Source organism: Torulaspora delbrueckii, chromosome 1 (genome assembly GCF_000243375.1).
Source record: "Torulaspora delbrueckii CBS 1146 chromosome 1, complete genome".
NCBI lineage: Eukaryota > Fungi > Ascomycota > Saccharomycetes > Saccharomycetales > Saccharomycetaceae > Torulaspora > Torulaspora delbrueckii.
Window position 1 is genome coordinate 473,756 of NC_016501.1, and position 20,720 is coordinate 494,475.

General features: G+C 43.8%; 10 protein-coding genes across 10 annotated transcripts; 5 read left to right on the forward strand and 5 right to left on the reverse strand.

The window, feature by feature from the left end:
- Window positions 1-8: 8 nt before the first annotated feature.
- On the reverse strand, window positions 9-2,279 carry CTF18 (Ctf18p; the record flags this gene model as incomplete). The annotated part of the gene is made up of 1 exon (XM_003678758.1): window positions 9-2,279. One exon carries the CDS (start codon window positions 2,277-2,279, stop codon window positions 9-11), a length of 2,271 nt encoding a protein of 756 aa, XP_003678806.1.
- Window positions 2,280-2,529: 250 nt separating this feature from the next.
- TDEL0A02640 (SEC14 family lipid-binding protein) lies at window positions 2,530-3,534 on the forward strand (the record flags this gene model as incomplete). Its single annotated transcript, XM_003678759.1, has 2 exons — window positions 2,530-2,538; window positions 2,626-3,534. The coding sequence occupies 2 exons, from the start codon at window positions 2,530-2,532 to the stop codon at window positions 3,532-3,534; spliced, it is 918 nt and encodes a 305-aa protein (XP_003678807.1).
- Window positions 3,535-3,850: 316 nt separating this feature from the next.
- Window positions 3,851-6,934, forward strand: BUD2 (GTPase-activating protein BUD2; the record flags this gene model as incomplete). Its single annotated transcript, XM_003678760.1, has 1 exon — window positions 3,851-6,934. The coding sequence occupies one exon, from the start codon at window positions 3,851-3,853 to the stop codon at window positions 6,932-6,934; it is 3,084 nt and encodes a 1,027-aa protein (XP_003678808.1).
- A 37-nt stretch (window positions 6,935-6,971) lies between these two features.
- On the reverse strand, window positions 6,972-9,698 carry NAM7 (ATP-dependent RNA helicase NAM7; the record flags this gene model as incomplete). Its single annotated transcript, XM_003678761.1, has 1 exon — window positions 6,972-9,698. The coding sequence occupies one exon, from the start codon at window positions 9,696-9,698 to the stop codon at window positions 6,972-6,974; it is 2,727 nt and encodes a 908-aa protein (XP_003678809.1).
- Window positions 9,699-10,133: 435 nt separating this feature from the next.
- YJU3 (acylglycerol lipase) lies at window positions 10,134-11,069 on the reverse strand (the record flags this gene model as incomplete). Its single annotated transcript, XM_003678762.1, has 1 exon — window positions 10,134-11,069. One exon carries the CDS (start codon window positions 11,067-11,069, stop codon window positions 10,134-10,136), a length of 936 nt encoding a protein of 311 aa, XP_003678810.1.
- Window positions 11,070-11,148: 79 nt separating this feature from the next.
- Window positions 11,149-11,925, reverse strand: YJU2 (mRNA splicing protein YJU2; the record flags this gene model as incomplete). Its single annotated transcript, XM_003678763.1, has 1 exon — window positions 11,149-11,925. One exon carries the CDS (start codon window positions 11,923-11,925, stop codon window positions 11,149-11,151), a length of 777 nt encoding a protein of 258 aa, XP_003678811.1.
- A 104-nt stretch (window positions 11,926-12,029) lies between these two features.
- TDEL0A02690 (uncharacterized protein) lies at window positions 12,030-14,198 on the forward strand (the record flags this gene model as incomplete). Its single annotated transcript, XM_003678764.1, has 1 exon — window positions 12,030-14,198. One exon carries the CDS (start codon window positions 12,030-12,032, stop codon window positions 14,196-14,198), a length of 2,169 nt encoding a protein of 722 aa, XP_003678812.1.
- A 136-nt stretch (window positions 14,199-14,334) lies between these two features.
- Window positions 14,335-15,723, forward strand: CUE2 (Cue2p; the record flags this gene model as incomplete). The annotated part of the gene is made up of 1 exon (XM_003678765.1): window positions 14,335-15,723. The coding sequence occupies one exon, from the start codon at window positions 14,335-14,337 to the stop codon at window positions 15,721-15,723; it is 1,389 nt and encodes a 462-aa protein (XP_003678813.1).
- A 148-nt stretch (window positions 15,724-15,871) lies between these two features.
- MIF2 (Mif2p) lies at window positions 15,872-17,647 on the forward strand (the record flags this gene model as incomplete). The annotated part of the gene is made up of 1 exon (XM_003678766.1): window positions 15,872-17,647. One exon carries the CDS (start codon window positions 15,872-15,874, stop codon window positions 17,645-17,647), a length of 1,776 nt encoding a protein of 591 aa, XP_003678814.1.
- Window positions 17,648-17,862: 215 nt separating this feature from the next.
- STE20 (mitogen-activated protein kinase kinase kinase kinase STE20) lies at window positions 17,863-20,610 on the reverse strand (the record flags this gene model as incomplete). The annotated part of the gene is made up of 1 exon (XM_003678767.1): window positions 17,863-20,610. The coding sequence occupies one exon, from the start codon at window positions 20,608-20,610 to the stop codon at window positions 17,863-17,865; it is 2,748 nt and encodes a 915-aa protein (XP_003678815.1).
- Between the last annotated feature and the right edge of the window lie 110 nt (window positions 20,611-20,720).

Genomic DNA, 20,720 nt, shown 5'->3' on the forward strand with positions numbered 1-20,720 from the left:
CGAGAATCTCAATCCCATAAATTATTCCATGAAACGTTTTTCCTGACAGCATCAGAAAACCCTTCCTTATATTTCACCCAGATGCGTACCTTGTTATCGTTATTCCCTTCCTTTGACTTATGGTTTGGTTCAGACTCGCCTTTGTCGTTGCGCCGATATTGGGTTTTGAAAAAATCTGCCATGTTCACACCACTCTTAACAGTCCTTGCCCTCTTGTCCTTGATCTCCTCGTTCCGTTCTCTGTTGTCACTGATCTGCTTAATATGCCTCTTTCTAGCCTTGCTTTCTTCTAATTTTGCCAGTAACAAGTGGAAGGTAGCTGGCCGCTTGACTAGGACATCTCTTTGTCGCTGTGGATCCAGCAGAACTACTTTGTCGATCGGCGGTTCAATGCATAGAAGCTTTTTGCTGGTTACCTGCTCGAAGTACTTTTCGACTATATCCAGCTGGAAACATTTCAGTAATCCTATCAAAGAATCAAATATCGATTGCTTCAACTTTGGATCTCTGCACTTGCTCAAGTCCGATGAGATCATATAATCAACATGCGGCAGAACAGTTAAAATCAGAGACTCGTAGCTTGTAAATGGTACCATAGCTGGAACTTCCATCGAAATCCTATGCAGGACGAGTTTTAAGATATCCTGATTGCTTTTCTGTTGTTCTCTAAGCTCAAACTCCGAATTTTGAATCCTCATATCTTCCCTATTGGCCACATCGCCGAACAAGTTGAAAAAGGCCAAAGGCACAACGCTGGAATATCGCAATAACTCACCATTGTGTTCAAATAAAGATTTGAACATCAAATCGTGAAAAAAAAGCCAGTCAGCAATAGTAGCAGGTTTTTGAATCCCGTTATCCGAATACTTGACATTGGGGTACAATGAATGGCATCCTTGTACGATTCTTTCGTAATTTCCGTTAAGTTCAACCTGTCGAGTCTTCTCTCGAAGTTGCGCTGTCAACTCTCGACGCGGATCTCGTCTAAATACCTGATTACAGATTCTGAACCATGATTGTGAAAAGTCCTTTGATATAGAGTCCAATGGGTTACTCTTTGGATCCTGATTTGGTTTTTGATGCGAGGCGATAAATTGAAGGTTAGTAACACAGTTTCTTACATCTCCTTGAGCCACATCCATAAGCTCTTTCAAAAACTTCACTGGAACTTTGAGCCCCTCCACTTTACATATATGCTCTAACCGCTCCAATAAGGAACTGTCTGAAGGTCTCTTGAAAGCGATTATCTCACAATGGGGTTTTAATTTCTCAAGTGCAGGTGCATATAGGTTGTTGCAAATCGCGATTATAGGTCGCAGCAAAAGCTTGGCACTCTTCCTCTGTTTTTTCGTCCTGGATTTCATGTTGGGTCCCAGCATACGCCTTTGCGTCGCCTGTGCATCCTTATTGATCAGATCAGTCAAGATCTTAATGAAACCGCTTTCGATACTGCCATCAATCTCATCGGCAACGAGACACACCGGCCGTTCATTGAATGTATGGTTGAAAAGCGTGTTATGAACTTTATCTCGTACTAAAGTGCCGGCTCTCTCATCACTGGCATTTATCTCGGCTACAGAGTATCCCGCCTGCTTGGCGGCCACATGAGCCACAGAGGTCTTGCCAATTCCCGGTGGGCCATGAATCAGCAGAATTTTCTTCGTTGGCCGCAGTAAAGGATCAAGGACTTCCGTTTCGTTCCTCTGGCCATAAACTTCGGGCAATTGTTCGTCAAAAACACAGGGAGACCACTGTCTAATCCAACGCAACACTCGTCTATTGGTCTTTTCGTTTCCAACTAGGTCCAGAAAATTTCGAGGACACCATTTTTCCACCCATAATTCAGTACCACAGTTGTCTGCTTCTGTCGTTTTGGCCTTCTTTTTAGATTCCGTCTCAGATTTCTTCTCAATTTCCTTCTCAATATCCTTCTCAGTTTCCTTCTCAGGTTCCTTGACATCTTTATAACCGGGACTCTGACATTCAATGCGGTCTAGTAGAGCATTTATATTTATACCGTAACTCTCATCCTCTCGCCATGCAACTTTACTCGCATCCAACCCAAACAATTGATGCTCAATGGGCTGTAGTAACTTCTGCGAGCGCTTCTTTCTCAATTTTACAACCTTTCCCTTACTAGTAATAAAAGAACAACCTCTTGAGTCATCATCAACACCTATGCCACCAGACTCATCATTATCATGATCCGCCTCACCATCGCCGCTATTGAACAGGGAACTCTTCCCCAAAAGATTTCCAAACTCAGGAACACCGTCCATAATAAATCAACACTCCCGCAGGTACCAACAAGCCTTCAATCTAGCTCAATCGTCAAACTCCAACCTCTTCAAAGCTGTTTTAACGGTTAACACTGTAAACGTTGGAAGTGACGCCTTATTTCGCATCTTTTTGCGGAATGCGTTGGCTAAATGTCAAATGACAATTTAACAAACAATGGAAGAACAGGTCAAGTAGTTCAATTATTCCTGATCCCCGTCCAGAAAGCTGCCAAAGAGTTACTGAAGCAACATGGCTACCGTATGTTCGTTTTTGTGTGAGAGTAGGATTATTGTGTTATATTTCACGACCCATTTACTAACAAGCAATTGAAAACTCTTGATATAGCCTGAAGAGCAGAAGATTTTAAGCACATACCCTCAAGTTTGTGAGCCAGGGTCGGTATCGGGCTGTCCCGGTAATGTCGACGAGGCACAGAAGAAAGCCATGCTTCAACTAAGAGAGGAATTGACCAAGGCAGGTTTCGTACAACGTCTTGATGATTCCACTCTTCTGCGTTTCCTGAGGGCTAGAAAGTTTGATGTGGCATTGGCCAAGGAGATGTACGAGGCGTGTGAGAAGTGGAGAAAGGAATACGGTACTGATACCATCTTGGAAGATTTTCATTACGAGGAAAAACCGTTGGTTGCTAAATACTACCCTCAATACTATCACAAGACTGACAAGGACGGACGTCCCGTGTATTTCGAAGAGTTGGGTGCGGTTAATTTGACTGAGATGTACAAGATCACTACTCAAGAGCGTATGTTGAAGAATTTGGTCTGGGAATACGAGTCTTTCGTGAAATACAGATTACCAGCTTGTTCCAGATACTGCGGTCACTTAGTTGAAACTTCCTGTACCATCATGGATTTGAAAGGTATCTCCGTTTCCAGCGCTTACCAAGTGCTGTCTTATGTTAGGGAAGCCTCGTATGTGGGCCAAAACTACTACCCAGAACGTATGGGTAAATTTTATTTGATCAATGCTCCATTTGGATTCTCTACTGCGTTCAAGTTGTTCAAACCATTTTTGGACCCTGTTACAGTATCCAAGATTTTTATCTTGGGATCTTCTTACAAGAAGGATCTTCTAAAGCAAATTCCCGCTGAGAACTTGCCAGTCAAGTTCGGTGGTAAGTCTGAAGTTAGCGAAGCAGACGGTGGATTATACCTTTCCGACATTGGTCCTTGGAGAGACCCTAAATATATAGGCCCAGAAGGTGAAGCTCCACAGGTTTTCTCCACCAAGAAATAGAAATTCTGAGCTTCGTCGATTTTTTTTCTTCATTCATTTCGATGCATGGGGTCTGTTGAGTTGTCGCCTATGGTATCACTTCAATTGCCCACTACCTAATCCTTCCTTTATATAAGTAAGCCTATAAACTAGCCTAAATACTTTTCCGCTTACAATTTGGAATTTCCAGTAGTGACTGGGCGCTCTCCCGCATTCGATCGCAGATCTTCAACTTAAAACTTTAAACTAAGAATGAGAACATCGCAACACATGAAAACCGTCTGAAAAGCCTACGAAAGCCTTCAGTATATTACTATCATAGGTACCACGATTCAAGATGGAAAGTGACCGGCTTTCCTCGCCAACTGCGAGCACTCTATCGTCGCTCTCGCATTCATTCGATGTTTCAAAGTTTCTAATGAAGATGCGAGAGTTGAAAGGAACATTTAGTGGTAGGGTTAAATGGTCTGATAGTTTAGAACCAGCTAACTGGAAGTCATGTCATCTCGAGATCACAGAAGAAGGTTCTTTGAGACCCATCCTACGTTCAACTGATTCAACAGAGTTGGGCTCATCTGATACCTCAAACAACGTTATTATCAACCACTTACAGGATTGTAAGCTGAAGTTGGTAGAAGAGCCCAGTATTGGCTTACCAGTTATCAAAGTGGCCACAGAAACCAGTACAGATTATTTTTGCGTAAGTGATAAGGCCAAATTTGAAAGTTTACTATGCTCACTTATTTGGTGGAGTGCTTTAAGGCCCAAGGGCATTTTCAACAAGATATCATTTGAGTCACCTCCTCTGAGAAATAATGACGAGGAACCTACTAACTTATTGGTTTCTCAGCTCATAATATTTGGTCCGCTACCGCCTAAAAGGCGCATACCAGTATTTAAACAGCTGACACGTCCAAACTTTTTAGAGAAATCAAGTTCGGATGAAGGATGGTTTCCGGCCATGGGTGTTCTGAAGTCGAATGGGACTCTAGATCTTCTTTTACAGAGCGATGGTTCTTTGATCTACACACTAGATATAACTATCTTGACGAGATCCGAAATCCGTCTTCTAGACACATCGCTACAAAATGACAATTACTTGTTCATAGGAAAGTTACCAGTTCTGAGGCAAGAGTTTGATTTACCATGTGAACGAAAACTAATTTTGAATGGGCCCTTGATAAAACATCTCCCAGGAATTATCCTAAAGTTTTCTCTTCCAATCGACGTGGAGGATTGGCTCGTTTCACTGAAATCATTTGCTTTGGCGGAGTCTTTATCTCTTACAGGTGCACACAACTCCAATAAACTGCGGGTCTCTAACAGGTTCAGAATTTCGATTGTAGAAGGTGACTTTAAGGGGATAAGAAAATCATTAATTGGAGGCCCACCGAGCTTATATGTGGAACTGTCCATGTGGGGGCATACCTGGGGAAGAACTGCAATGGTTCGAGACACAGAGACCCCCTTCTGGAGAGAGGAGTTTTCATTCAATGAGAACGTCAAAGTCAGCAATGTACGAATTACGCTGAAACAAAGAAACGCCAATCCCAATAAGGAAGACGAAACAGTGGGATTCTTGAATATTACGCAGGAATTGATTAATGATACCAGTCTGAACAAAGAAACAAGATTACCTGTGATGGATGCTAAGACGGGGCGTTTTAAGATTGGCACCATATGCATCAGGATAATCTCCAGCTTAAAATTCATTCTCCCGGCATCTAATTTTGGTAAATTTGAGTCAGCGCTGACCCAAGTTTGTCCAGGTCAGGTTTTATCTTTCATCAATGATCTACCCCTCGGTGCGGATATGAAGTTCGAAGATATCTCTAGTGTATTTCTGGACGTATTTCAAATACTTGGTAGAGAGGATGACTGGTTCAGTGCTTTGATAGATAAAGAGCTGGCGGACGTTGATGGGTCGATCGCTAGAAACACCAAGAATAACAAGAGTTCCACACACATCTATGGAACCTTGTTCAGAGGAAACTCTATTCTTACTAGGTCTATGGAATCCTTTTTCATCCGTGTCGGAAAGGAGTATCTTGATAAGTCCATAGGTCCACCCCTGAGACAGATTATAGGAAGCGGGGAAGATTGTGAAGTAGATCCAAACCGAATTCGGGAAGATGACCCAGAGAAGAAAAAACTCATATTGGAAGCGAATCACGTCAAGTTGTTGTATTGGGTAGAAAAAATATGGAGCGCCATATACAATACCAGCAACGATATACCCATGCCAATAAAAAACCAAATGAGGACGCTCAGGAAAAAATTAGAACTTATGTGCATAGAGGATGATGTTACCAGAATATTGAACTGCGTGTCTGGTATGCTATTCCTCAGATTTTTTTGTCCAGTGATCTTAAATCCAAAACTGTTCAATTTTGTTAGGAGCCATTTGAATGAGCGTTCAAGACGTACAGTAACGCTGATAAGCAAAGTGCTATTGAACCTTTCCAACTTGACGGTTTTTGCTAATAAGGAACCATACATGGCAGGGATGAATTGTTTCATCGAGGACCACAGAGAGGAGATGCTAGACTATACTGATAAAGTCACACAGAAAAAATTGGATTTCTCATCTAAAAAACTAAAGCTTGCAAGCTCTGTTGCAAGACCAAAATTACTAATGGATGCGAATGTTTTAGCAGAGCTTCCGACTAACCCTTACCTCATAGACAGCTACCTACGAGAGACACAGATTTTTGTCGCGTTCGCCAACTACACTATCAATAAAGAAGGCAATAAAGGCGTTCCAATCAGTGGTAGCTTGGATCATATCTCGAAGAATATTACAAACATCGAGATCTCGTTGGAGGAGAAAAGAGCAGAAATTGGGGATTTAGAGTTTGAGAAAATAACAACCAACAACGTTGAAGTTTTTGGTAATGATCTGCTCAAATATCTCGAGCAGGATAGTGATCAAGGAAACGAAAACACAACCCCAGTACTACAGTCAGATGGCCCAGTGGACGCGATAGAGCAGTTAGAAAGAGAATCAATTCTTCTCTTGCACAAAGTTGAGCGTCTGAAGCGTGCTCTTGTGGATTATGAGCATCCAACAGAAAATATGGAGGAGAAGATAAAATACGGGCAATTTCTAGCGGACAACACCTACTACACCAAGACAATGGATATTGTCGTTGACACGCAGCGTCAATTTGGGGAAGATGAAGCGTTGAGCAAACTCTTCAGCTCGAACGATGGTTACTCGCATCTCTTGGATACCGTTGTTCCACGGTTAAGCACACAGTCGAGTGGTTCTACAAATATCTCATTCTCCGACGGGTCGGGTGGTCTGGGCAGGAAGCTAAGTTTCTTCAGGACCAACAAGACGACACGGGTCGCTATCAGAGATGGTGAAGAAAGAGAGACAAAAACAAGTTTTACAAAATGGTTTAAACGGGTCAAATAATACACATTGCATTTATGATACACTACTAAGAAAAAACTTATATATTTAGGGAATGTATGCCTTTACTTAGCCGCTCAGTGTCATTCTCTTGAGTCGATGCACGACCTTCGTACGAGGCGAAATTGTCAGCGTTCCACATTTGGTTGTTCAGGAAGGATGAGAGTTCATTTTCTGGCGCAAGTCCTGTCCCTTTGAAAGGATCTACCTCACCACCAAAGGACATTAAACTTTGTGTATCAAAATCTTGAACGCTAGAGAAGCCTGCTGTATCGACTGTGAATGGAAACTTATTGGTGTTATTCTTGTTTGGCCTGTTCCTCGTTAACTGCACGGTGCACAACTGTAGGTTGTTTAGTGAGCCTTCGACGAGACAGCCCTTTTCACGGAAATGAATTAATAGGTTATTCCACAACGCGTTAGTAGACAAAGCTCTTGGGTTTCCCAAGATGACCAGTCCGTATTTGGCACGAGTAAGGCCGACGTTCAAACGGCGAGGATCGCTCAAAAATCCAATAATTTGCTGCTCATTTGCACGTACGCAGGACAATATGATATAATCCTTTTCCCTTCCTTGAAATGCATCGACAGACGCCACCTCGACACTCAGGTAGAGGTCTCTATCCAGGGATCCGTTCATTTGCATATACTGTAAGATAAAAGCTCTCTGACCCTCATATGGGGTGATAACACCTATCTGTTCCGGTTTAACACCATCTTTGAACAATCTTGTTATGATACGTTCACAGTTCATTGCTTCGATTCTATTCAGGTACGAAGTACCATTCGCAGAGATCTCTTCTCTACCATAGTTGGCCCAGAACATCATGGGTACTCCGTGAATAGGCCAAGGGAAAGTGCTGTTGGTAACGGTACGTTGTTCGATGGTAACACCATTTTGCAAACTACCTTCATAAAACACATTACTTGGGAAATCACTCAAGTATGGATTCATACGGTATTGCACCTCTAGACGCAAAGGAACATGCCCTAGTGCAATGAGCCTTTCGAACAAAGACTGTTTCAAACCAGCATCACCAGCTTTACGCTCGAGAATAACTGGACCCAGCTGTTGATGATCACCGACCAAAATGATTTGCTTTGCGCCCTTGACGATTGGAATCAAACATTCTGGTTCAGATGCCTGAGTACTCTCGTCGATCAACACTGTTCTAAACCTGGTATCGAGTCTCTTATCACCAGCACCAACACAGGTACAACAAACGACATCAGCCTTTTTCAGGATCTCGGACTCTGTCTTTCTAACCAATTTCACGAATTTCTTAGTATCACCAATGGAGAGTTCACCCACTTCCTCCTTTAGTCTGAGTAATTTCTTCAGTTCACCCTTGGAAGATCTTGCGACCAAGTTATGTAGTGCCAAATTCGATACAGAACTTTCAACATCCTCACGACTTTTGGCAGTCAGTCTAACGACCTTTAAACCAAGATCACGCAACTTAGCAGCCAAATGGTCGACTGCGACGTTGGAGGGTGCACACACTAGAATTCGTTCGTTGTGCATCTTTGACAAGTGGTAAACTATTGTTGCCGAAGTGACAGTCTTACCGGTACCTGGAGGTCCCTGTATTAATGACAAAGGTCTTTGTAAAACATGTTCCACTGCGTGAGATTGCGATGCATTTAGTTGAGCGAAATGTTTGATGGAAAACTCCTTAGGCAAATTAACTTCAAATTGGATATCCACAATCTGGTGACCCAGGATCTTATAGTAGAGGAAACCTGAAATAGATTTCTTATCAAGAGCAAATTTTTTCAAAGCGTCTTGCATTCTATCATAGGAAGTACCTTTCCAAATGAATTCTGCAGTAAAACCAGTCCCCAAATGCGTTGGAGGTGGTTGTTTACTGGGTTTCAATTCCAAAGTGAATTCGTCCTGCATGCTGTTTGGTAAACGAACGATATATCCTCTTCCCTCCCATTCGGGGTGTTGCAGACCAGAGTAACGTAGTACCATTTCATCACCTACAGCAACTTTCAATTCATTAGATTCAAAAGTTGACAAGGCAAAGGACGCTAGGTGCCTGTTGTTAAGAGCGAGGGACCATGTAACGGAAATATGCTCTAATGCCTGTGATTCTTTAAGCTGTTTGTCATAATCTGCCTCAAGTTTGATCAGTGGTCCATAAGACCTTTGGTACTCGTATGCATCCTGGTACTTGAGTAAAACGGGTGGAATTTCCTCCTGTTCCTCTGGTGCATCGATATCATTGATGGTAGCATCCTTGTTAGATTTCCATTTTGCTTCAAGTTTTGACATTTGTGAAGGAGTGATGAGCCTTGCGCTCAACTTTTGTTCCTCGGTAGGTTCTTCGGCGACCCAGTTCAAGAATTGACGATCCTCGATTAGTGGTTGCCACTGATCAGTATCCCAATTAGCATTCTTATTCTGCGCACAGGGGACCCGACATAGTAAAACCACGACTGCTTCACCTCTAGCAGAGACAAACCCGAGAAGAAATACATTCTTACAACCACAGTTGTAACATTCAAGCACCGTATCACCAAGATCCGAGTCCGGATGCAACGAAACGACGTTGTGGTGAGACAAAACCAGGTGATTCACGATATGCGAGCTTGCCGTGCCGTGCTTGGAATTGCAAAACCATCGTGAACAACCGTTACAACGAATAACGCTCACGGGCGAATCTATCCCACAGTAAGCACACGCATGCTGGGACGTCGGTAGTACAGCAACCTCGTCTTCCAACAGTTCTTCATCCGCGTTCATCGTTCTCCTGTGCATTGGAATCGTTAGAAGAAGAGTTCATCGTCGGCTTGTTCTTGTACTCGATCAACGCGCATCACCGCACACGAACGATCGAGATATTGTAGATTACTGAACATATGAAGCGGTCGATTCGTAATGGATGTGAATGACAGCTATCAATGGGGTTTTCCCTTGATCCTCGACCGTTCTTGTCTGACTGAAGGACTTTTTACTTGGGTATGGTAGCGCCGCGCAAATGTCAACACATCGAAACATTTTCAATCACCGTTATAAAAAAACCACAGATGCAAGAGCCTGGAAATAGGCCATGTCGTTCGCAAACTAAGAAGACTAATGTATAGTTCGGAAAATTATCAGATATTAAATTATAGTTTAGTTACTTCCTGCGCAGCGTCCGAAACAAAAAAAAAAAAAACTTACGCGCTAAAGCAAAGTATTTAGCTACAAAGTTTATGACGATGCGCTCACATGAGATTGCAACCACTCGACAAGCCACTCAATCTCCCGCTGCATTATCTCGTCCCTCTCCAACGACAAAACACTGTGTCTTGCGCCCTTGGCAACCCTCAGCGTCTTATCCCCAGCCTTACAATTTTCAACAAATTGTTTCGAAGCCTTTGGGTCATTGATCGTATCGCCATCACCATGGATCAACAAAATAGGTTTATCCCTTACAAATCCCGAAGCAACTTGTCCCTCTGGATCTTCTAAAAGCACTCTTCCTCTTTCCAAGAAATCGTAAATCTGTCTAAAAGTTCCTACGAGCGGTGTACTCAGCGGCTTGTCCTGTTGCAGAAACTTCCGATACGCAGGATCGGAAGTTACACCTTCCAGATCCAACTTCGTATCTATGGCGAAACCAGGCAACATCCGTGCCAGTAGAGGAGCCATCTTTTGCACTATCCACGAAGGCTGTGAATGAGGATGCAGACGCAACAGAGGAGCCGATGCCACATAAGCAGCGATCTCTTCGCGGCGTTTGCCCTTAAACGCGTACGCAAGCGTTATAGCCCCGCCCATCGAATGGCCGAACATAATAAGTGGAATCCGCCTCTCCGAGCACTGCTCCAGGTTCAAACTCACAAAATACTCCAGATCACTAAATACATGCTGGTCATCGGTGTGTCCCCTAAGTTTGCCCGGTGAGGTGCGACCGGAACCACGCTGATCGAACATAAACGACTCGTAACCCCGCTGGGCCAACATATCCATGAAACGATGGTTCAGCTGAGTGTACTCGCAGAAACCATGGACTATCAGCACCCTACCATGAGTGGTAGCAGCAGTAGTACTTGAAGGCCATGTCACGTGTGCGAACTTGGCACCATCGAATTCTGTATACTCCAGAGGGGGGATCTGAGTAGTACACTTGTAAGGGTACGCCATTGGAGCCTTCTCTGCACTGTACTTTGAACATGTCGCGTACAGCAAGGGCAGTGTTTGTTTTCTCTATGTAAATATGTGGTTACTGCTCCCGACGTACGCGATGATCACGACCGCCGCCGCACCCCAAGTGGGTTCTTCTTCTTGGCTCTCTTGTTCCGCGGGACGACTGCACCGGTGCTGGCGGTGGTAGCAGGGCGCGGAAGGGGCGGCTCTGTTTTTGTAAAGCTGCTTCCGCGGCTTGCTCGAGATCACTCTCGTTCTCGCTGCTATCTCGGCCGCTATCTCCTTGGGAGCTGCGCACACGCTTTCGTTGCAGCAGTAGCCGCTCAAGCTCTTCCTCCTGCTGCTGCTCGCGCTGCGTCTGCGCCAGCCGCGCCTCCAGCTGCTCGTGGCGATCACCACTATTGCCGCCCAAAGCCGCGTGGTCCGCGGCTTTGCGCTCGCGCACCAGCCGCTCGAGCGTCTGTTCCGCGGACTCGACCTGCCCCTGCTCCTGCACCGTCTTACCCCCGTTACGCTCCGCCCCGCCCTCCATCACGTAGTCGGCAGTCTTGGGATCTGTGCGAAAACTGATCACGTGGTTGCATCGCGGGCACCGAATACTCAATCGGAAAACCTTGATGGTATTCAGATACCTCTCAGGTAATAGTTGCTTCTTGCCGTTAAATTTACGACTTTGCGGGATGTACTCTGAACATTTCAAGCAGCGCATGCTGAACGGTGTCATCAATCTAATGGTAACAACATCTTTCTGTCTTGTCTTTAGTGTCTTGGCACTCTTCTTCAGTGCCTTTTCTGCTGCTATGGGGTCGTAATCGGGTGGATAGTACTTGTTTATAGCTTTCCTCTCTGACATATTTTTCGTTGTCTTGTAACTAGTTTATAAAAGTAGTAGCCAAGCGGACAGGGCGAAGCGAAAAGTTAAAAGTGAACTAGTACTCCTAGCTGCCTGCCCTAAGTATGGAAAAACGTAAAAGGCGTAAGGCTATAAAATCGTGTGCCTTTTGTCGTAGGCGTAAATTACGTTGTGATCAGAAGAAACCTCGTTGTTCAACGTGTGTTGCTCGTAACTTGGCAGAATGCGTTTATTCTCAGGGTTTGCAACATAATGCCAGTACGGAGACTAGAGAATTGGTTCCATTACCGGGGTTTGGGGAATCTACAACTACTTATAATGTTACTATAGAACCATTGGCTGGGGCTTCAAGAAATCAGCTGGATACTTTCTTCACCTTGCAATGTAAGGAATCCGGTAGGAAAGTCTATTACGGACCAACTTCTGCTCGAACACTTATGGCAAAGAATGACTGGGGTTTACTTGAACGGTTTCGTCAGGCTACAACAAAAATTAAGACAGCGAGGATAGATTTTAAGAAGAAAAATGGGGTTTCTATGCTTCGGGAGTTACAAACAATAGATACGCCTCAGAGTATTCAACAAATTGTACCGGTCCTTCCAACTTATGAGACTATTTTGCGATGTGTTCATGATTTTTTCGATAATCCATGTTTGTACCCGCAGAATAGTGGCCTGGATAAGCGGAAAGTGTTTCAGGATCTGGAAGAAGGGCTTGTAGTAGGTCAGCAGCTGGTACCAGGTGTTGAAAGGGCAGTGGTAGAGTTGAAACCAGGGCCAAAATGTAATTATTACCGTTTAGGGGTTATCTTTTCGATACTGGCGCTTACTCACTATTATGAGGATTTACCGCTACCGCTGGAATCGTTCTTCGTCTATCTCGCTGGCTGTAACACGGCAAAGGCGATGTATGTTGAAAGATGTCAGACTTTCCTACTGCGATTCACTTATCGTTTGGCGCATGGTTATAACGGCGGTGATAATAGTCATCTGATGCTCTTGGTCGATAATATGATTAATACGGCGATCTATCTTGGGCTGAACAAAGATATCTGTATCCTTTATCGGGGGCAGGAAGCGACGGCTGGATCACTCGACTCGCTCCAAGCTTTGTGGTATTGGATCTTACTTGCAGATTTCGATATTGCTCTTAATATTGGAAGACCTCTAAGGATTTCACCGTATGACTACGACGGTCCGTTAGTTGATCATACCGATGCGTTATACGGTGTAATGGGAAGGTTCCTTAAAATTGCAAGACATATTATATGCGATATTCACAATAAGAAAAGGACCCCAGAGCTAGATGTCCATTGCGAAACTATAATCACATTCATAGAACATGAATTTTCACCGTTTGAACTCTACACCGACCCTGCACTCATGCAAATTCATAAACTTCCTCACATGCACATACTTTGTAACGCTCTGTCGTTACTTTCAACCTGTTATGGTCTACGTTGGACGGCGCTGAAATGTTCAACACCAAGTGTCAAAAATGGGGCCGTGAAAGCGATGCTTTTATCTTACTCCGTAATAAGCAGTATCTCCAAATTTTGCTTCGAGCAGGATAGGGTGAAATACTCACACATGTTGGTCCCGGAGTGCAAGAATATTACGCCGTACCTCACGGGTGGAATATCCATTTGGTGTACTCTCTTCGTAAGGATATTGATGTTTTTTTACGGATTCGCTCACTCGGAGATGACTTTATTTGAAAGTGGGCCGGTCTTTACGCAAAATTCGAGTCCAACTGATGAATGTGATCTCAGTAATCTTAGGGGTCCAGAGGATCGAGCAATTTCTTTCTCCACTTATTTCAATATCGCATGCGAGAAACTAGACACTTTGGCGGCTACAAATGATCCGCACATGAAGATGGTATTGCGTCGTTCACGGTTTTATGTTTTATTAATGGGGAAGGATAAAATACTCAGGGTTTTGACTAAGACTGCGGTCGAATGCAGAACCAACGCTGAGACTTCGTGGCTCACCAATTCGAAGGGTAATCAAGTGATTACAAATTTACAATCACCAGAAGATAGTGTTGAACCCATACTTGCACCAGGTAAATCGGTTGAACAAACTGGCGACGGAATTTCAACAGATTTTAGTCTAAGCCAGATGCAAGTTAATCTAATGGCGAGCCCCGCTGCCGACCCTGGCACGGCGCAAATGATAGCCGATGAATTTTGGCAAAGTTATAACTTAGGTTGGCAAGAGATACTCGATAGTGCAGAAGGGCTCGATCTGATATCGGATTTTATGGTTTAGCGTCGACATTGATGGTTAAATGACTGAAATAATTGTATATAGACTGTAAGCACAAACTTCATAATTTTCTCGAAACGCGGTCACCGAAGGATTTATCGCAAAGAAGACTGAGACTAAAGTCAAATGGCGAGCCAACATGAATTCAGATGCTTCAACTGATTCAAAGTTAGATGAATTGGCTCTCATATTTCCAGATAAGAGACCTGCACAAATTCTTAGAGCATTAGAAAGTGCCAATGGGGATTCTCACGAAGCCTGTGCAATACTGCTTTCCGAATCCAGTTCTGAACCAGTTCAAGCGTCTGACCCTTTAGATGAATTGAAAGCGATGTTCCCCAATGTGGATTCTAAGACTATTGAGGATGTGTACCAGCGGTCAAAATCGATCGAAGCTGCCACCTCTGAACTCTTAAGTTTGCCAATGCTGTCTTTAGTGGATGATGAAGAGCAAAAACATGCTGAGAGGCAGCTTAAGGATGGACAGTGTGATAAGACAGCAAATAACCAAAATGCCTGGCAAAAGACTAGTTGGAAAATGAATTCTGACAAGATCAGAACAATACGAAATTACACAGCAGTTTCTGACTCTAAAGCGAGGCAGGCGTATCACAAAAATTCATTTAGTGCCGTGAAATCCATCATTCAATTGATATGGGATCAGGATTACTTTTCAAACAGTAGCAGTAAGCACAATGAACCGGCACCAAGAGTGAAAAAGTCGAGGGGAGGAAGAGTGCAGGCAGCGACAGGCTTCGCCCATGCGACAAGCTTTGCCGATGAGTCTAAAAGCTCGTTCAAGGTCCTTGAAAATAATGACGATGATGCAGATGTCGCAGACAAAGAAGTCGAGGGAACCTACGTTTACTCCGACAATTCGAAAGAAGCCCAAGAACTAAAAGATGTCCTTCAAAGTAATGCAGAGCTTCGAACCATCAATTTAACATTCCTCAAGCGTGCATTGACCTTTTATCGTGGCGATTTGCAACTGACAATGTCCCTGGCTTTGTTCATACTAGAGGCCAACGGCGCCAAAGCAACTTACCGTTCTGTACCAGACCCCAAAGAAATGTTTAATTTTACCATTGCACAATCCAAGTCACAGAAAAACAAGGCTGCAGCTGTACCAGCTATAGATACAACTCATTTGACGCCTCAAGCTTTCCTGAACGATGAGCATTACCACGAAGGACGTCGTATGATACAAAATGTTTTAACGACTACCAGATTCGATTTTCACGGATTTGTACCGAAAGATGCAATCCAAGTACTTAGAGAATGTCTAGATAAGTGGTGGAACCAAGAAATTAGAGAACGTGAGATGAACTCACAGAAATTGTCGATCAGTAAAGCGCTTAATGTCGCTCCAATTGAGATCGTAACAGGTAGAGGAATACACAGCGCAGGCGGTATCTCGACCCTCAAAATTAAGGTGAGAAAGTTTCTCAACGATAACCACTATGTCTATTGGGAGGAACCGGCTTATTTCATTGTTCAAGGCAGAAAGTCCTCGAGGATTGGAACTTAAAGGTCCATGAAAAAATCATTACCCGGGTTACTGCAATCAATTAGTTTTAATTTATAGATGTAAACACTTATATAAACGCGATGATCATCACTCAGAAGTATGTTCCATACAGTCAGTGGGAATAGTCAGGAGTATACGGACGCCAAGCATGGATTATATGCATCTAGGTGTGCGGTCTAGAAAGACCGGCCTCAACGCTAAGGAGAATATTAAAAAAGATGAATATAGTATGGAGAGCATCGATGATTTCTTCAAGGATGATGAATCTAGTGTGGTTAGTTCACGTGGTAGGAACCGAAGATCTACAATACTGTCTTTAATGTCAAATACCGAAGGACCAGTTTTTGAGAGCCGACGTGATTCTCTGACAACAGAAACAAAAGGATTTAAAGTACCAAATGCTGTGGTAAATTCATCGAGACGATCCACTAGGCTCCCGCAACAATATCAAAATGATTTCACCCCACCTGCGAATGATGGTTTGGGTACGATCAGCGAGAACGAGCTCCAGTACGATGACTTTACTGGTGATGCAGGTCACAGAACGCCCTCGCCCGCCCCCCTTTCCTACACCGAGGGTCTTGATTCATTGCATGATAGTCCTTCTGTTAGGTTAACACCTCGCTCGAAAAGCAATATAGTTTACAAGCAAGTTCCAGACCTGATTGAAGATGATGAAGATACCAGAGATTTTACATCGTTAAACACATCGGAAAATGCATTGCTCGAAGACGAACTAGAAGATGACTATATGGTAGAAAGCGAAGAAGATCACGACTATGTGGATGGAGCTTCATCCCTGGAGGATGAGCAAACTGATGATTCAGCTGGATCTGGAGACAGTGATGACATTGGAGCAAGTGATGGGGATAGCGATAGCGCTGATGGAGGAGAAACAGCAGTATCTCGTCACCGGGCGGGGTATCATTTAGGTCATGATTCACCAACAGAAGTATACGATTCGGATGAGGAGTATATCCAAAGTCAGGCAGCAAACTTGATTGGAAACGATGCTAGTCGCCATCCTGATGGCATTAGACGGTCTACGAGGGTAAAGATAGCTCCATTAGAGTATTGGAGAAATGAGAAAGTAGTGTACAAGAAAAAGTCCGACAAACCAGTTCTGGAGATTGACCGAATTATAACTTACGATCACAATGATGACGATGACGAAGAGGAAGAAGAGGGTCTAAAGCGCCGCAAAAAGCGTAACAAGTCCACTGTTCGAACAAGGCCATATAATTATATCCCCACTGGGAAGCCTAGAGGTCGCCCAAGGAAATCTAAAGCATCAATAATCGACGATGCTAACCCTAATTCAGATCTTTTACAAGAAATTAAATCTGGGAATGTACCCAACGCGGAATGGCTCAAATTCGGTATCTTAGAAGCTAAAGTGAATGTCACCAAAGAGCATATGTCGGATGAGATCATCGCATTCGCACCAAACCTAGCACAGTCCGAACAGACCAAAGAATCAGACGAAGAGTCATTCTCGCTGGAGATTATGTTCGATAAGCATAAGAACCAGTTTGCGAGCGGCATGCTTAAGTTGCCCACCAAAGGCAACAAGAAGTTGAGCGATTCGTACAATGCTTTCATTAATTTTTACGTGATTCAAGGTGTCATTGAGGTAACATTAACTGGCAAATCGTTCATAATAACAGAGGGATCCACTTTTCAGGTACCTGCATTTAACAAATATTCCTTCGAGAATAGAGGAAATAATGATGCCAAAATGTTTTTTGTACAGGTGACAGTCTCCAACGAGAGCCTTGAGCATAAAATGGTTGACGGCAGCATAGAGATGACCGATGATGATAAATCCAGGAAAGATGACGTCTCTGACGCGACAAATAGCGCGGCAGATAATGCCTTGTTTGAGAATACATCATCGAGTAACATGAGCATTTCAGAGATTTAATGTTTATAAAGTTTTAGACACTGCATTAGCGCTTGCGTTTTTAAAATACAGATTTTCTTTCTAAAAAGTATGAGTCGATGCCTAGGTGACTTGATATATTACAACTACGATTTCTTTCTGCTTGTATATTGAATTCGTGCATTAGCTCTCTCAATTGTGCCCAATCCTGCTTGAACCTGAAAGAAGCTAACAAACACTTGAATGTTCATTTCCCATTAATCCTCTCTTGAGCCATTGCCACCACTTTCTTCATCACCGCTGTCCATCTTTTCGGCTATTTTCTTCATACGCGCAAGTTTCACTAATGGAGCTAAAGATTCATTCTCATCAGCGCACTGTGTGATGAAAACATCTCTTAAGAGCTCGGTAGCGCTAGCTCTTGTATCAGGATTCACGTTTAGACACCAGGCCAAAAAGCTCTTGAGTTCAGGGCTCAAGACTTCAGGTTCTTTCAGTTTAGGTGTACCATTTGTGGCAATAAGGTAGAGCGCCCTCAGAGGTGTCTCATTCAAATAAGGCGGTTCTCCCTCAATCATCTCGATAATCATTATACCCAAGGACCAAATATCTACCTTTGGGCCATACTCCTTCCTGGAAACAACCTCTGGGGCCATCCAATATGGAGTACCCACCATTGTTGTCCTTTTTAAATTAATCTCGTTGATTTGTGCACAGAAACCAAAATCCGTAAGCTTGATCTCGCCGTTCATGGATAATAATATGTTGTCAGACTTAATATCACGATGAATAACACCTTTCGAATGAAGAAATTGTAAACCTCTTAGAGTTTCTCTACAGACTGCACCGATCTGTGCCTCAGTGAGGATGCAATGGGTTACAACATCTGTCAAAGAGCCACCCTCCATGTACTCCATGACAACCCAGAGGTCTCCTTTCAGCACATACGAGTCGATGAAATTCACAATGTTCTGGTGCTTGCTGCCTTTCATTACGAGAATTTCGTTTATAATCAACTCTTTCTTGGGCTGCTTTTCAAGATTCATTTGCTTTATCGCAACGGAAGCATTCGTCCCTACCTCATATGCTGTATAGACACCGCCTGACGCACCTTGCCCGATTTTTGTCAAGTTCAGATACATCTTGCTGGGGTCGCCATCGGTGCATATCTCTGCAAGCTTGGCATAAAGCTGTTTGGTCCGTCTCTCCCTCTCTTCAGCCTTTTTCTCCGCAAGAGCTGCATGCGCTTTCTTCGAGGCCTCTCTAGATGGTGCCGTCTGGGTGCCACTTGACTTTGGAACCTGAGGCATTGACTTTTCATCTTTATTCTCAGTCTTGGTATCGATTTTGTCAACCTCTACTGGTGGAAGTGGAGGTAGAGGCTGTTCATCCTTTTTGATGGTACCCTTACGTGACGGTAATGACACTAGACTGGAGCTTTTTTGGATTGGCGGCGTGGAAGGCTTCCCAGAAGCAGCTAAAGGTGATATTATATTATTTGGAGCTGACTGCCCGGGGGGTTTGGGGGCCGGTCTGCTGGGTATAAACTTACCGTTGGAAGTCGCGTTTTGTGTCTCTAGAGCTCCAATTGCAGCAGGCGAGTTTTTTGTGTTGTCGCCATGGGATGTCGTGCTAAATGGCTGTTGGAATTTTGGAGTTTGTCTTACAAGCTCTGGTGTTGAAGAACCATCTTTTCCCTCGAACCTACTTACAGAAGAATTTGACGGTGTTCTGAGTGAAGGTGTGCTGATGTTGTGGATGTTTGAGCCATTCACATTAAAGGTTTTGAAAACTTTATCTTCACCACTTGATTCGGCAACGTCTTGATAGAACTTGACAATATCCACCACGGCTTGCATATTCTGTTGCTGCTCTTTTTTAGAGATACCACTCGATGTGAGCATTCTTTCCCATTCCTCAGGTAGACCAGTGTACTCCCCAGTCTTGGCATCCACGCCAACATGATGGACATGTTTAGCGTTGTAAGGTGTCGATATCTTGACACTACTTCCCGATCTACTTCTTTCACTTTGAGAGTTTCTCTTGATATTTTGAACAAATGATGTAAACACACCCTTCATTCGACTACTGCCGCTACTCTTCCTCTTACTTGAATCACTCTTGCCAGCAGTGGAAGATGGGGAGGGCGTTGAGACATGAGTAATTTTCGGACTACTTGTGGCTCCCGCTTTGTTCGTGAATGGTCTGAACGGTGAATTCATTCCTTTGCTAGCTGTCGATTGCTCGGATACCGAGGATGATGGCTCTTGAGGAATCACGGGTGTGCTCACTGGAGTATGCGATTGTTGCCTTGGTTCTGTAGCAAACATCGACGGCAAGATAGTCTTTGACACGCTGCTCAGATTTCCTGAAGAAGTGTCGAAAAGGCTTTCGCTAGCCGTGAAGGTATCATTGGGAGTACCATTGACTTGCTGTTCGGCACCAGAGCCACGGATTGTGGAATTGGTCTTGTCACCAACCGTGGAGCCATCATTGCCCTGTGTTCTGCCAGTTGATATATTATTGTAATGATTCTTCGAGTCTACTTCACCTCGTTCTTTATTAATACCCTTACCTCCTATTTGCACCTTACCATCTCCTCTGAGTATATCGTCCTCTTGGTTATTTCCATCGTATTCAAAAGAAGATGCACCACTTATAGCGGATGAGGAAGAGACTCTCGTGAATTGTATTGGATCATCTAATGTAGCAGAATTGGTCAACTCGTTGTCATCGTTAGATTGGGCCTTCGGATCCATTGATCTATAACCACCAATAGCCTTTGAGTCCGTCTCACTTTCCTCATGATAGGCGTTGACATTTAACGTACCGGCAGCCCTTGGTAAGTCAAAGTTATTTGACAGATCATCCTGGTTAATTATCGGGCTCAGTGATGGTTGTTCAACCGTTTGGTATATTTTCTCATGGTCACCACCAGTCACTTGTCCAGTGTCGTCTCCCTCATCCCGTGATTGTGACATCCTTGAGGCCAATTCTTCAGCCATCTGCGTTTCTTGTCGATCCAAATGTGTTTGCAGCTAGGAAAACTGGGATCTATCGAAACAGTACCTTTTAAATGAGGGCTTTCACGCTTCGACTCGTGCGAATGATTGGA